At 41.7% G+C, this 16327-nt stretch overlaps 1 protein-coding gene across 1 annotated transcript; it reads right to left on the bottom strand.

The window, feature by feature from the left end:
- Positions 1-4798: 4798 nt before the first annotated feature.
- On the bottom strand, positions 4799-16285 carry GTF2H5 (general transcription factor IIH subunit 5). The gene is made up of 3 exons (XM_061130114.1): positions 16170-16285; positions 15262-15345; positions 4799-5035 (listed from the first exon to the last, which is right to left on the bottom strand). Exons 2-3 carry the CDS (start codon positions 15294-15296, stop codon positions 4855-4857), a joined length of 216 nt encoding a protein of 71 aa, XP_060986097.1. The 5' UTR covers positions 15297-15345; positions 16170-16285; the 3' UTR covers positions 4799-4854.
- Positions 16286-16327: the final 42 nt, after the last annotated feature.

Genomic DNA, 16327 nt, shown 5'->3' with positions numbered 1-16327 from the left:
CCAGTGGTAAAGAGCTCGCCTGCCAATGCAAGAGACTTGGGTTCCATCCCTGGGTAGGGAAGATCCCCTGGAGAAGGGAATGTCTACCCACTCCAGTATTCTCGCCTGGGAAATCCCATGGACAGAGGAGTCTGGTGGGCTAAAGTCCACGGGGTTGCAGAGTCAGAGCCTACTGAAATGACTTAGCACACACATTCCTGAGTGGTGGGATTGTGGATGAGTTATATTTTTCTTCTTTTGCTTCCCTTTTCCAGTCTACCTGTGTACTGCTCATTAAAAAGGTAGCTTCAATTAAAAATACTTATTTTTAAAAATAAAGATAAAAATAAATAAAGTGGCCCTTATCATCATTAAACAGGCTATGACAAGGAATAGCTTTAAAAGTGCAATGTAACCAAAAATGCAGTAGACAAGATGGAGTCCAGGTTGGAAGCAGTAAGAAACAGGTTTTCAATAAAGTGAAATCAAGATTAGTGACAGACTTGAAAAGCAATCCTGGAACAGAGAATAAAAAAGCAATGAAAATGATGAGAAAACTACATAAAAAGTATTAATCCTAGAGAATTAATGAATAGGGGTCTCTAAAGAAAACAAACCAGAGGTATGAAAGCTGTAACAGAAAATCTGTTCATTTAAAAACTTAAACCGAATCCTCCACAAAGCAAATAAACCACCTGAATTTTCCGAGATCAGGAAGACACAGATATTCAAGGCAAAAGTGACAAGGGGTATGCACCTTGGTTTAAAATTTCAAAGAAATAATCAACACTATAGATGAACAACAAAACAAAAACAGAAGAAGGGTGGACAGAGGGGTTGGTTAAGGATGAAAACCAGCTAGAAAAAACTCTGGGTGGTAAGAAAGGGACGTGTTGAAAGAAACTCCTGCAATCCAGGCAGATAAAAGTTTTCAAAAGAATAAAATACAAACTGCACTCAGTAAATGTCTGAGGGTGAGAAAAAATGACTCAAGGTTTTAATAAAAATGGACTGTGACCCAGGAATTCTAGTAAAGACTAATGATCATTTAAGAGTGAAGGGAGATGTATACAAAGAGTAACATGGAAAGTCGCATTGCTCTATGTAAAACAGCCAACGGGAATTTGCTGTATGGCTCAGCAAACTGGAACAAGGGTTTTTTGTCAACCTAGAGGGGTGGGATGGTGAGGGAGATGGGAGGGAGGTTCAAAAGGGAGGGGATATATGTATACCTATGGCTGATAGCACAGTTGGTAAAGGATCCGCCTGCAATGCAGGAGACACAGGTTCCATTCCTGGATCCAGAAGATCTGCTGGAGAAGGGATAGGCTACCCACTCCAGTATTCTTGGGCTTCCCTTGTGGCTCAACTGGTAAGGAATCCACCTGCAATGTGGGAGACCTGAGTTTGATCCCTGGGTTGGGAAGATCCCCTGGAGAAGGGAAAGGCTACCCACTCCAGTATTCTGGCCTGGAGAATTCCATGGACTGTATAGTCCATGGGGTCGCAGAGTCAGACACGACTGAGCAACTTTCACACACACATGGCTGACTCATGTTGAGGTTTGACAGAAAACAACAAAATTCTGTAAAGCAATTATTCTTCAATTTAAAAATAATTTTTAAAAAATGGAGAGAGGGATGGTTTGAGAAAAGTTAAGGATTCAGGTATTTCCTGACAAAGTTGCCCAGAGACAAACTATCTACTTAATGTTCTTTCACAAGGAATTCTCTACCTTCCCCATCTGCTTGTTCTCACAGGATAGTGATCATGCAAAACAAAATGTGTATGTGTGTGTGCTGAAATGTCTTTTTTCCCTCTTTTTCATTCTGTCCTTCTAGACTCAAGGTAACTAAGTTTCAGAACCATCTGCTTTACATATTTTAACTTGTAACCATCTAAACAAGTTTCCAGGATAACTTTTCCTGTTTTCACAGATGAGGGTTCAGAGGCACAGAAAAACTCAGTGACATGTATGAGATCCCAGAGCTGGAAAGCAGGGAGCTGATGTTTGGACCCAGGCAGACTGGACCCAGTCGGGCTTGTCATCACTCTTCTGTAGGGAGAACAGTGTTTTCCAAAAGCATATTCAACAATCTCACCAATAGACCCTCTAGTGTTGTCTCTGCTACAAATGGAGCAGGGCTATGCATACTTGAGAATATGAATTGGCCATATTTGCAGGCTGCATCGTTTCTTCATCTTTAAAACCTACCCTTTTCCTGTCTGGAAAGGTAGTTGAGAGAATGATTCCAGTAAAATCAGAAGGCGTTATGTCAGTTTTTAGTTTCTCTGGAGCTAAGAGAGGTTTAATGTGTAACTATGAAATTGAGTAAGCTCATTATTTACCATCTTTCCTGAAAAGTGTACAATTAGGTCAAATCACCTCTATTATAAATGTTGTTGTTTTGTGCTCACTCAGTTGTGTCTGACCCCTTGCAGCCCCATGGATTGTAGCCCTCCAGGCTCCTTTGCCCGTGGGATTTTCCAGGAGAGCATACTAGAATTGAGTCACCATTTCCTACTCTAGGGGATCTTCCTGACCCAGAGACTGAACCCGTCTCCTGCGTCTCCTGCACTGGCAGGCAGATTCTTTGCCACTAGTGCCCCGTGGGAACCCCCCATAGATAATGTTAAGAACAATACAATCATTAATAATTTTGATTGGCACCTTTGTTGCCTATTATCAGTTAGTGTTCACCAGAACTGATTTCTCAACAAACATTTTTAAGTTAATTATTATGCCTACTTAGGATGCTTGAAATTTTATAATAATCACACTAAATTTCACAAGGAAATTGGGGTTCCAAGGAAGTCAGAAGTTCTGACCTTATACAGTGTTAAAAAAGGAACTTTCTAAAGAACTTAGCATAATTCTAGAAATCAAGTTTTAGTACACAGGTATTTGTGACTGGTCAACTGTCTTCCATAAATCAACATATGACTTTTTTATGCAGTTAGCAAAATTTAATACTACCTTTTTACATATTTAGGACTTTGTTAAAAAGACAGCAGTTAATTTCTCCCGTACCCAGCAGCCAACCTCTCTTGTTCTATACAACTGAAGTGTGCTAAATCGAATCATCTCAACCAGATCCCAAGCAGCAGAGCCTGGGGAAGATGTTGCCTGGATACTTCCTGTTCTCTCCTAGCTTCTCTCACCGTTGGACAAGTCAGCTCAGCGGCTGCCATGTGGCGCTCCCAGCACTACACCGTCCCATCTTTCTAAGGCCGTCTGGAGAAACATACTGAGCATTTGCCCTAACTCCACTTTTAAACAAATAAAAGATTTTCCTCCACTTAACACTCTTTGTGGTCACTGTCCAGTAGTCTTTCTGGTGCCTTTTAAACTCTGATATTCTAAAAAAATTTTCTCTCACTTTCATGTTAAAAGGCTAACAGGGACAAAAAAACCTAAGGCAAATTGATTTAGACATGCTTGAAATACAAGAGGCGTTAACATTTCAGGACAGCTGGAAATCCTAAAGGAAGGAACTGTATTCAACAAGTTGTGGCACTGGAAAAGTCAAAGTCACTCAGTCGTGTCCGACTCTTTGCGATCCCACAGACTGTGGCCTGCCGGGGTCCTCTGTCCATGGAATTCTTCAGGCCAGAGGACTGGAGTTGGTAGCTGTTCCCTTCTCCAATGGATCTTCCCAATCCAGGGATCGAACCTAGGTCTCCCGCATTGTGGGCAGACTCTACCATCTGAACCATCAGGGAAGCCCAATAACTCATCAAAACTGTTTGCACTGTTAAGTGAAAATCAAATTGGGTGGTTTGAGTTATATGGGTGGGAATCATGATAAATATGCCAATGGAAGTTTCCAGGTTTAGGAATGCATGTGCAAGTGACTCTGGTACACAGATGCTGTGAATACACACACCATAGGGAGGCAGGTGAAGTGGGCTTTAAGATTCCACCTAACATCCTGGAAGTTCTCTTTTCTCTTGGAAAACTCCTGCTATATGAACCCATCCTGGTAACACCATCTTCAGGAAGGGAAGCAAAGCCTCCATCAGGGTCCTTGTTTCTGCCTCCATCAACCACAGAACTAGATGCAACAAAACTTAAATCTCATCATGCCACCTCCACCAAGACTGACTTTGCTTCTGTCTGTTCCTACCTTTCTTTCTGAGATAAGTTTAAACAGGGATTGTCATAGGGAATAAATCCCAAATAAAACTGACTTCTTAATAGAAGAGCACTTGCCTTAATAAGAAAATGTGACAAAGTCTGAATAAGGAATGATGAAAGCTGCAAAGCAGCACACACCTTTTCCCTTTGGTTGTTTCTAATCCTCGGTGCTTCTGAAAACTGAATTTTTGGGTAATGTTACATGGTTCTCTTTCACATCTTCTTCACCAGTAGAGCTGGCTGGTATGCAGATATTATTTGAAAGCACAAATATTACCAAAGTTCCCACCTTGGCATATTGATCTAGTTGAAACAAAACAAACCTTACCTACTCTATCAAACCCCCAATTACTAATAGGAACAAGCAAAAATGAGTATCTAGATTATTAGATTGATGATTTAAAAGCATATTTCATTATATTCTTAATGAAATAAATTGGCATTAAAAGGTAGGAAAACAAATTACATTTATGTCTTTTTTTTTACATTTATGTTTTAATAAAGGTAAATAAAAGCCAATTAAAAAATTTTTTTAATTCTAGGGTATATATACTGGGGGGGGGACAGCACAAGAAAGTCAGTTCAGGGGCTTTTTTATGAACAAATGATACATCTGTCTTCCCCATGAAATGCTTCTAAGCAATTTTGTAAATCAAACCGGTCACACAAGACACTGAAAGGTGACAGTCTCTCGCACTTGTTACTTTTAATTCCCGAGAGGTCAGTAGCTAATATTTTCACTTCTGGGTAAGAGAAAAGGCATTCTGGTCCATTAATTCGCCTACTCGCTCCTGGAGGACATTAACCAACTCTGCTATTACGAAGACATGAGTGTCATCAATGTCCTGAATGATGAACTTCTTCCCGAGGGCATTTGACTCGTCCAAGTACAGCAGAAACTGCTTCATGGCAGGGTCACTGTCGAGATAAAACACGTGATGAGGAGACAAGGACAGCAGAAACTGCTTCGTGGCAGGGTCACTGAGAGATAAAACATGTGACAAGGGGACACCTTGCTGTCTAGGTACATCAGAAATGAAAACTGAGCACAGAGTGTTTGAGGATGATTTTAAAAGTTGTAAAGTGTTCCCCAACCCCTCCCTTCTCTTTTCTGCCCCAAGGGTTGACGATTCACAGATGCAGCTTCATTGAGAACAGTTAGTGGAAGTTTAGAAGAGACTGACGATGAGATTTTAAATAATAATTTGTCAGTGACAAGTGAAGCAAAAAGTAAAAGCAACAGTCACAGCTCTGGGTTTGGGTTAACAGGGACCCAAAGCATGGCCCTGTTGACTGATTTTAAAAATGTCAAAGACAATGTATGGCTGGTAAAAATATTCAAGTATTTTTCCCTTCTTTAATTCTGAACCTCGTAAGTCTGAACTACCATTTAGAATCTTTAAAGGAAATTCTAACCAAATCTCTTTGAGCAAACTGAGCTCAAAAAAAGAGCTAAATTTAACTATTTGTGATTTTTAGCTTGGAATAAACAGGATAGCCATAAAGCAAAGAGAGAAAATTTTCTGAATTTATAGAATTGTTTTTTATAAAAACCTGAATCACAACAAAGGACATAATATACAATAAAGTGTTTAGCAAAAGATGAATATAAAATAATGTCAAGTTACATACAAATTTTTTTTAATTCTTAGAGAAAACACAATCTTAGAGAAAACATAATCTCATATAATCTTTCGGTTTTTTTGACGGATGTCAACATCAATTACAAAAATGACTATTTAATTCAAAGAGGTCAGTGTAATTTACTGAAAACCATATATATCTTATTGCTTTTAAGTACAAACATAGGTATATGTGAAGCTAACAAGTAATGGATTTAAATTACTAAATGAGTATGGTGCAAGGCATATTAACTATGAATAAAGTCAAGTCTTCCTGAAAAAATGACTGTCTTAATTACTTTCAACAACTTGCCTTCAAAAATAATTTTATTAACAATTTACTATGCTCTAAAATGATGTTAAAAAATAAGCATGTCTGCCCATGTCAGAAATGACGCAGATTTTAAATTTAGCTCCTAGTATGTTTGTTACCTTAGGTTCAGAATACTTAGGTTATATTTATCCACTTAAGTTTGGCAAATTCAGTTAAATTCTATAGTTGCAGTATCAGAATGACCATACTAATGTAGGATATTGATTTGCTCAGAAGTAGTAAACACACTATTTTAAGTTTTATTCTCTCATTCAATAAAAACTTACTGAGTACCCAACATGTGTCAGTGCTATTGTGGTCTGGGGGATCCAGCAGTGAAACAAACAATAATTCAGAACCCTTTCTATCGTGGAGCTTACAGTCTAGTGGTAACACTATGACAAACACACAAAAAGCAAGGAAGCGGAATAAGAAATGGCAGAGACGACAGAGACGTGATCTTGGAAGTTTAAGTAGGGGCCTCAGGGAAGGCGTTACTGAGCAGGTGGTATCTGAACAAATGTCAGAAGGAGGCAGGGAGCGAACCATGGGGTGATGCAACACAGAACTGCCCAGGCAGAGCAAACAGCAAGGCCACAGGGCTGGAGGGGGGCAACCGGTGGGGTGGAGCAGCACAAGATGAGGTCAGAGTTTTATCCTGATTTAACTTACAAACTGACTTGACTTTTAAATGTTAAGGATCATACTGACTGCAGGGCTGAGAAAAGACTGGTAGATGGTGGAGGCAAGGCTGGAAGGAGGGAGACCCTTTAGAAGGTGACTGTGGTAATCCAGACAAGACACAACAATCTGGACCTCAGTGGTAAAAGTGAGGTTGGGCAGTGGCTGAGTGCTAGACATAGGCTGAATGGAAAGCCAACGTAACTTGCTGAGACTTGACTCGAGCTTTGAGAGGAATTAAGGAGATGCCAAGACTTTTGGCCTGAGTTAATGGAGAGATGGAGTGGCCTTGCACTGAGATGAGGAGGAACACAGAAGGACAGGTGCACAGTTAAGATCAGGAGTCCAGTTTCAGGCATATTACCTTTGAGATGTCACCCGCACGAAGCGGCTGAGCAGGAAACTGGATATACAATTCTGGATTTCAGCAGTGAAGTCGAGAATGAGGAGTTAGTCAACACTGTCTAGATGGTATTTAGAGCCACGACCAAGGAGTGAGCAGAGCTAGAGAAGAAAGTCCAGGCAGCAAACCCTGGACACCCCAACCCCAAAAGGTTGGGAAGGAAAGGAGAAGCCAGCAAAACAGACTATAAAGTGACCACTGAGGACGGAAGAAAACCTGAAGGGTACTTGGAAGCTATGGTAACAAAGGATATCCAGGAAGAGGACGACCAACTAGGTCAAATGCTGTTAACAGGAATAGCAAGATAAGGACTAAGAACTGACCACTGGATTCAGAAAGTTACTAGACCTTCACAAGAGCAGTTTCAAGACTATGACAACACAGGAGAGTATGTGACTGGAGTGGTTTTTAGACTGAGAGGACAGAAATAAAAAAAAAAAGGGATCAGAGACGTATCTTCTGAGAAATTCTGCTACAAAGAGCAGGAAAATCAAGTGGGAGTTGGAGAAGGATGTGAGAAGCAAGAGTGTCTGTTCCACACCCTTCACCCACCTGGGTTGGGGGCAGCATTATAAGGCAGTAGAGAAAGAAAAGTTGAGAAAGCAGGACAAAAAGAGGAAAACTGTGGAAGAGGTGTCTTTAAATAGGTCAGGGAGGCTGGGATCCAGTTCCCAAAGAGGGAGGCTGGCTGGAGACTGGAAAAGAGACAAGTCATTCACAGTTAGAGTGGGGGCGGGAAGAGTGTATGGGCCCAGGTTCATGTGATAAAGCCTCCTCTATGTTCTGACTGCTTCCATTTTCTCAGTGAAACAAGAAACAAAGTGACCAACTGAGGTGAGGACAGGGGCGGTTTTTGTGATAAGAGAAGGTGAAATACCACATTTCATTCATTCCAAGAAGATTTTAATTATCTCCCAAACTGGGATGGGTCTTAATTTAATGGCATGTGATTTTTAAGAGAGACATAACATATTGCTAAATTTTAAAATTGATGGACTCTTAATTTGATGAAATGTAACAGCTTGACTAGGAAACTGGGAGAACAAATGAACTTAGGAATTTGCAGGCTACATTAATTTGTCCTGAGTTTAATAACAGTCATGAATTTGAAGTGAGACCAATCAGTATACTCTCCAGCCATCTAGAGTTGTGGAAGTAAAGGTTCACAACAGGGAGAGAGCTGGACTGAACCTGACCTGGTGAATGTGACCGAGACAGGGCCAGGGGAGCTGAGGGTCTTTAAGAGGACGAGTGAACTGATGGAAGCGAGGCTGCGGGGCCCGTGCAGGACAGGGAGGAGCGGGGGGTCAACAGGCTGCAGGCCTGGGAGAATCAAAGGAGCCGCCAGGGAGGTCCAAAGGAGCTGTGTGTGGTTAGCTGCTCAGTCGTGTCTGACTCTGCAGCCCCATACACTGTAGCCCACCAGGCTCCTCTGTCCATGGGATTCTCCAGGCAAGAACACCGGAGTGGGCTTCCATTTCCTTCTCCAAAAGGAACTATAGACCTAGGGTATTAGAGGGCATGAACTGGAAAGAGGAGGTGGTGGTCTGAGGTAGGTGCCTGAAACAGAGGTTTTGAAGAGACCGCAATATTGGTAGGTGTGACAATGCAAATGAATGGTGACAGCAGGACAAGGAAAGCTCATTGGAAAAGGAGGTCAGGGAGCTGAGAGGTCATCAGGGGACTGAAAGGACTACACACATGAAATCATTTAAGAATTTGTGGAGCCCTCCTGAAGAGTGACAGGTTGCCTTCAAAGAAAAACCTTCAAGGAAAGACTCGGGTGTTTGTAGATGATTACAAGGGAGGATTACTGGGTGGGCTCATCAGATGTGGAACTGGGGGTTTTTCTGGAGGGGGGAGGGAGGATTTCTGGAGGTGGCAATGAGAAAAAAGGTAGATATCCATCCCATTTCTTGGCCCAAAGGTACAAGAGATATAAGAGAAAAAAAGTCAACAGAGCGGGCTCAGGGGAAAGCTAGGTTTTTATTATAACAACAAAAAAAAGGGAATTGGGGGGGAAGAAGGATGGGAAGTTGAGAGAAGAAGCAGGGATCCAGGGGGTTCCTGCTCTCACCAGGTTCTAGAGGCCACAGTGGAAAGGATGGGGCGGGGGCAAGAGGGAGGTAGAATTAACGTGCTGATGAACAGAGCCATAAGATAGTGAATGTAAAATGAATGAAGGATGACCTGGAAATCTGTGGCATTTTGGGTGACTGAGGGCCTAGGAATGAGAGTCTCAAGGCTGATAATGACATGAAAGAGGAGAGTGAAAAAGTTGGCTTAAAACTCAACATTCAGACAACTAAGATCACGGCATCTGGTCCCATCACTGCCTGTGCAGGATGGTAGAGACAACAGGGGTCTTCTAAAAATACAAAGAGAGGCAATGTGACGGTCACAGATTTAAGCAGATAGAGAGGATGTTAAATTTACACTTGAAGTAACCCCCTACCTTTGGCAGTTACACAGAATAAAAATTTTAAGTAAGAAATTTTTGTAAAGCAACATGTATGTTGAAAAATCTCACTGAAGTAAACAATCATACCAATCATTGATACCCAGTCAATGTTAAATATTAAAAAAAGAGTTTAAAGAGTAATTCTAGAAAGAATCTGGCAGTAATGAAGTAGGCTGAACAGGGTTCTTTCAGATCTTACAGAAATGAAAATGGGAAGGCCCACAGGACGGGGAAACAAAGCTTCAGCTTCTCTACAACTTCTGTCCTCCTGCTCAGACCCTTTATGAAACCTCAGCTGCTGTCTCAACTGCTCCAAGCCTATAATGTAAAAGGAGGGTGGGTGGGAAGAGGAGGAGAAAGGAAGAGACAGGTGTGCGGAGACAGAAACCACCCCTTGGCTTCAGTGCTCTACACCCAGGCTGCTCCCTCCCGTCCCTGCGAGGAGGGACGTGCCTGTGTCTCTCTCGTGGTGACCCTGATGCCCACTTCACCCTCACGGCCTTTCCTGTCCTGAACTGCCTTAGACCCCACAAGAATCTCATTATCTTCTACAAAAAGCACACATTCAGAGGCTTCTTAAAAAGATACACTTTAGGTGACAGGGCAGGCGATAGTTTTTTGTTAACCCTTTAAAATAATCTGTGGGTCTAAATGGAACAATGAGGAGAAATAAGGACATTACAAATACTGCTGTCTGAATTGATACGTTATCTTGTTACTGTTTGAGTGTGGTGCACTCACAGATGACACACAATTGCCTAGTAACTGCTACTGGGATTAGAGACAGCAAGGGTTAAGGGGTTGTGAAGACTTTCATCTCCAGAAATTTTATAAATAAAATACATCTACATACTTTCCATTAAATAAAAGTTGAACAAACTGAAGTGCCAGGTGACTCACATCTGTGCTTTTAACCAATAGGTCAGTGTTTTCAAAATTTTTGCCATTTGCAGACTACCCCTGCCATTTTAGCCATCTCCTATTACACATGCATTACGTATTACTCAAGTGTTTTTTTTTTTAATTGCCTTTAAATCAAATTAACATTTCAGCCTAACTTCAGACCTAGTACAAAATCACCAGTCATCTTGCTGTTTTTTTTTTCCTCTGATGAATTAAGATGGTCACAGAAAAAATATTTTTGTGTATAACTAAATCACTCTGCAGTAAATCTGAAATTAACATTGTAAATCAACTGTACTCCAGTTTAAAAAAAAAACAAAAACTACTCTGATGTAACTTACCAAAAAGGAGGCCTATTGGACAAACCTTTTCTGTACTGAAACTTGAATTCTATCTATCAAGACCCACTCTAGTTCTCACTGTAGTAGTAGAGAAGCTCTAAAGGAACACTAATAATCTGGAATTTAAAGTGAGATTATACCCCTTGATTCAATTTTATTACCAAAATTCTTTCAATAAACAAATAGTTACTAAGTAGCTCTCTCTATATATATCCCAGGCATTGTTCTGGGTGCCCAAGAAACTTCAGTGAATGTGGCCTTGCTAAGAATAGAAAGCAAAGGCTCACAGAAGACATTATAAATACCGTGAAAGAATAGGACAGTGGTTAGACTGGTTTGACCTTAGTTCTGAGTTGCTTTTCATATAGAATGTAGGTTTGGAAGCCAAAAGTGTAAGGACAAGACTGGTCTAATACTACCTACTTCTCCAGATTCTTTGCTCTCGTGCTGTGAACTGGCTGGAATCTGCACCTGTACTACAAATCTTCCTTGCTGAAGCACTTGCCAAACCAACTGCGATTAAGTATCACACCAGAGGTCTGCTCGAGCACCTGCAATCGGACGCAAACACGAGCTGAGCATGTGCGGCTTGCTTCAGTAACTGCTGTGGTTGGCTCCATTCGGGAAACTCTTGGTGTGAGGCTGGCAGGCAACGACAAAGGTGGATCCCAACAAACAGGAAGTTTTCACCAACCTCATTTTGACGAAAAAATATGAAAATCTTTAGACTCTGGTATTTGATAAGCGTTGGGAAGAAAGAATCTTATGATATTCATGTACTTTTCAATTTTTCAATTCACTGACAGTTGGGACTAAATGGTCAATGTTATACACTATTTATTTATTTTTTAATGTAGATCTGTACTCCAATTCACCTAAGTGCTTCACACATCTATGAATATTATGAGATGGTACACAGAAGTACACAGCTGCTGTCGTATTATGAACAGTCTTCCCTGTGGCATCAAGTATAGACATGAGGGGCTGAAGGACTCTTTCGGGCACCACCCTCCCAACAGGCGCACCTACTCATGAAGGAAGGGCCGCTGGCCTGGCCACGCCCTTTACGACTCTATTGTTGCTTAGGCCTGGAGTCTCCTTGGAAGATCTGATCTTTGGGAAGACAGCTGCCCTTCTGAAAAATCGTTCAGGCTACACTTTACATTTCACCTTGAAGGGAAAAATTAAGTTTTGCAAGGATAGTTGTTCTTGCCTAGTCACTAAGTTGTGTCTGACTCTTCTGACCCCTTGTCCATGGAATTTTTCAGGCAAGAATATTGGAGTGAGTTGCCATTTTCCACTCTAGGGGATCTTCCTGACCCAGGAATCGAACCTGGGTCTGTTGGGTCTCCCATACTTGCAGGTGGGTTCTTTACCACTGAGCCACCAGGGAAGCCCCCGGCGAGGAATAGCACCCATCTGAAAAATAAAATCTAGTCTTGGTGCAAAACAATTCTCCACTGAGAAACTGATTACCAAACTTCGGCTGATTAAGAGCACTGTGTTAAAATCCTTTTGTATGCACAATTCTGACTTAGTAGATTTGGGGTGAGGTCGGAAAATTTTCATTTCTAACAAGCTCCAGATAGTGCTGGTGCTGCTAGTCTGGGCAATACATGGAAAAACAAGGTGACAGAAGGCCACTAGTGCCCAGGGACAATTTCGAGGCTGATCACAAGCAAACCAGTGGGAGGTCACCCCATCAGGGAAAAAACCCTCAGTTCCTCTTACAAATTTGTGCTTTCTGTTCTTAGGGCTAAAACTGAAAGCCTACCACCAAAACTTTAATTAGTCTCCCAAAGTTTTGCTCTTTAAAATGCTTCCCAGCTATCATTAAAATATACATATGCATGTGTTTAATACAATTCCAACCATCATTCCAAAAGGACTATTTTGGAAACAAACTAAATTATTCCCAGGTTATTCTTGAATAGGTACGAATGACAAAAAATGGATGTGGGATGGGATTAAGAAGCACAGCAAGGACAGATGGAGAAGGCAATGGCACCCCATTCCAGTACTCTTGCCTGGAAAATCCCATGGATGGAGGAGCAACTCCATGGGGTTGCTAAGAGTCGGACACGACTGAGCACCTTCACTTTCACTTTTCACTTTCATGCATTGGAGAAGGAAATGGCAACCCATTCCAGTGTTCTTGCCTAGAGAATCCCAGGGATGGGGGAGCCTGGTGGGCTGCCGTCTATGGGGTCGCACAGAGTCGGACATGACTGAAGCGGCTTAGCAGCAGCAGCAGCAAGGACAGAAAGATGATGTGATAAAAGAGCCATCACACATCATGAGGAAAGGAAATAAATATTGTTGGACAATTATTCAGCTATTTGACCCCCCCAAAAAAAGACAGCTAATTAAAAAAAAAAAAGACAGCTAATTTAATATGCCCCTCCTCTCAATAAATTCCAGACAAATGAAATGCAAAGTATCAATCAAAAGAAAAATATGAAGACCCTAGGAGAGAGGTGAATACCGATCAAATCCAGAAGGAAGATTGCATTTGGAAGAACTGGAAGAAATAAAAGGGAAAAACAGCTGACAATGTGTGTGTGGATTCTCTGTTAAAAAATAACATTAAAGGACCAACCAGGAAAATGTTTTCATTAGTGACGACAAAGTAGTAAGAAAAATAAAAAACAAAAAGTGGCTCAGAAGTGTTTTCCAAAAGACAACAGCACAGTATGCTTGGAATTCTGAGATCTAGATCCGTCCCTTGGCTTTCCCAAGTGAACATTTCTCTCATTTCCAGCGTTTACTTTCATCACCAAATAATCTAGTCTCTCATGTTAAAACAGTGAAAGAAACAAGCAGCAGAGTCCCTTAACAAATCCTTCTTCTGTTACCAACCCATTTCTCTATTTTTTCGCTTCCTGGTGGCTCAGACAGTAAAGAGCCTGCCTGCAATGAGGGAGAGCTGGGTTGGATCCCTGGGTCGGGAAGATCCCCTGGAGAAGGCAATGGCAACCCACTCCAGTATTCTTGCCTGGGAAATCCCATGGAGGGAGGAGCCTGGAGTGCTGCAGTCCATGGGGTTGCAGAGAGTCGGACACAACTGAGGGACTTCACTTCACTTGTTCATTATCAAGACAAACAGTCTCCCCTTCCTTTCCTCCCTTCCCCTTTCTGAAGTATCTATTCCACCTCTTCACTAAATTAGTGGAGCTCTGATTGCAAAAAAAAAAAAAAGAAAAAAAAAAAAAAATCAATGACGTCTAGTGTGTCTTCATCTTATTCCACCTCTCACCACCACTTAACACAGCCTACTTGCTTTAGTGAAACGTTCCCTTAGGTTCCCTCCTACTTCAATGGCTGTTTTCTTAATTGCCTTTGGTGGTCTCTCCACTCAAGCTAAATCTGCACTATCCATAAAGCAGCCTGCTAGTCACACGTCACTACTGAGCATTTGAAATGCAGCAAGCCTGTGACTGTGCTGAAAAAGTAAAGGAAACATTGGATTTTGAAGCTCTAGTATGGAAAAAGACTTAACACGATTCTGAAGTGTTAGTGTGAAATTTGAGGATTTTGTACCTGGTGAAATACTTCAGGTAGACTGAGTTAAATAAATTTCACCTGTTTAACTTTACTTTTCAGTGTGGCTACTAGAAACTTTAAGACTAAATATGTGACTCATGTTATATTTCTACTGGATGGTGCTGCTTGAAATGTCAGAGTATCCGAGGGTTTGGTCTTGCTCCTCCCTGAACGGTGCCACCATAGAAACAGTATCATCATTCATATGAAGGCTCACATTAGCGGCAAAGAAATGTAGACAGTAGTATTTTCAGACAATCAGGGAAGGATACCCAGATGAAACAGAACTGTTTGGTGGGGCAAAAAAAAGCAGAGACTGAGCAAGACTGGTCCCCAGATTTTCAAACTGGGGATAATTGAGCCCTACTTTAGCTTTAAGGAGCTAACTCTGCCCATAGCTTTTAGTTTCTCCTTTGGAATGTGTGCCTAGTTTAAGAAACCTTCAACTGGCTCTCTTGTTTTTTTCTCTTCTTTAAAGACCAAAGTTTGTGTGACTTTTGGCAGGCCCTAAAATTCTAGTTAATCCCTGATGATTTGAAAATACAAGCACTGTTCCCCTAAAGAGAATTAATTTAACAAATATGCTACCTTCTACTGACCAAAACTTGTTGGAAATAATGCCAATTACATCAATTCAACAGAGATGCTGAAAACTGGCACTAAGAAAAGACTCAGCAACAAAATTTGTCCCACTAGTTACTAAGTGAGAAAAATGAAGTTGAGAAAGCTCAAAGACTTGATTCATTCAGATCTTAAGAATAAAACAACTAAATGGATTTTGGAAACAGCACACATGCAAATCAAGATTCAATGTGCAAAACAAACAAAAAGACTCAACGTGCGGATTTAAAACTTAATAAGTATCAAAACTACTAACCATTCTATAAGCACTCCTTTCAAGACGTTGACCATCTTTTCCCAGTCAGAAGGTGCTGATGACTCTAAAAATGCTAACAAAAGCCTAAGGTGACAAAATACAAAGGCATTAACTTCAATATCCTTTGGTGATTTACTTCTGAACAAAGGCAAAAAATTAAATGCCAAGACTAAACACATAAGTCTATGAAAGACATAGAGCTAACATTAGGAAAACATCCTGACATTCTGATCTTTTAACAAAATTCAAACGAGTCTATCTGGGATAGTAACAATGCACAAATGTTATTTGCAAACAAATCCTACCCCCAGTCAATCCTAATGAAAGCCTAATGGGGCCTAACTCCACAGCAACGTGACCAATCCAGGTTTCAAACACGGCCATTATTCAAAAGATTTCTTTTCCCTACCCGGAAATATGATAAAAGGTAAAATTCTCGGAGACAGGAGTCACAGAACGGTAGCTTCGCAAGGGGTCTTAAAAATTATATGGGGCTCCGACCATCTCGTTTTACAGATGAGAAGGAGCGAAGAGATTTAAGTCGCAGCTACCTGCAGAAAAAGAACAATCTGTGTCTCCGGATCTTGCGTTACTCTGCCAAATAAAATCTGTACCCCAGTGACGTGTGCTTGAAGGAAAGGAACCCATTCAGCGCACGCCAAATTAACTCTTATTAAACTTCCACACCTGGGCGCTGGGCAATGACCCCCACAAAAGAAATGCACAGTTCAACTGTCGCGGGGCAGCCGCCCGGCCCCGTCAGAAAGAGACAGGACAGAACCCTGTATCCCCGCAACCTGAAAGACAGGTTTCTGGGACTTTCCCCTCTCCTCTTTTTTCCTTGGAAACCCACAGAGCTTCCACGCACCCCAGGCTCCCCTATGGCTCCGGGAGCCAACGCCACGCACCTTCCACCCACGGACCCCTCAGCGCCTCAGCACCTCAGCACCGACGACAGAGCGCGCATGCGCCTGCTATGTCATCGCGACAGCGACGGCCTCGCGGGTGAGGCGTGCCGGCGGGGAGGCAGGACGTGGGCGGGGCTTCGGGCGGGGCGGGGCGAGGT

This window comes from Dama dama, chromosome 26 (genome assembly GCF_033118175.1).
Source record: "Dama dama isolate Ldn47 chromosome 26, ASM3311817v1, whole genome shotgun sequence".
Taxonomy (NCBI): Eukaryota; Metazoa; Chordata; class Mammalia; order Artiodactyla; family Cervidae; genus Dama; species Dama dama.
Note: the sequence above shows the minus strand (reverse complement) of the source record. Positions and strands in the feature narration are given on the sequence as shown.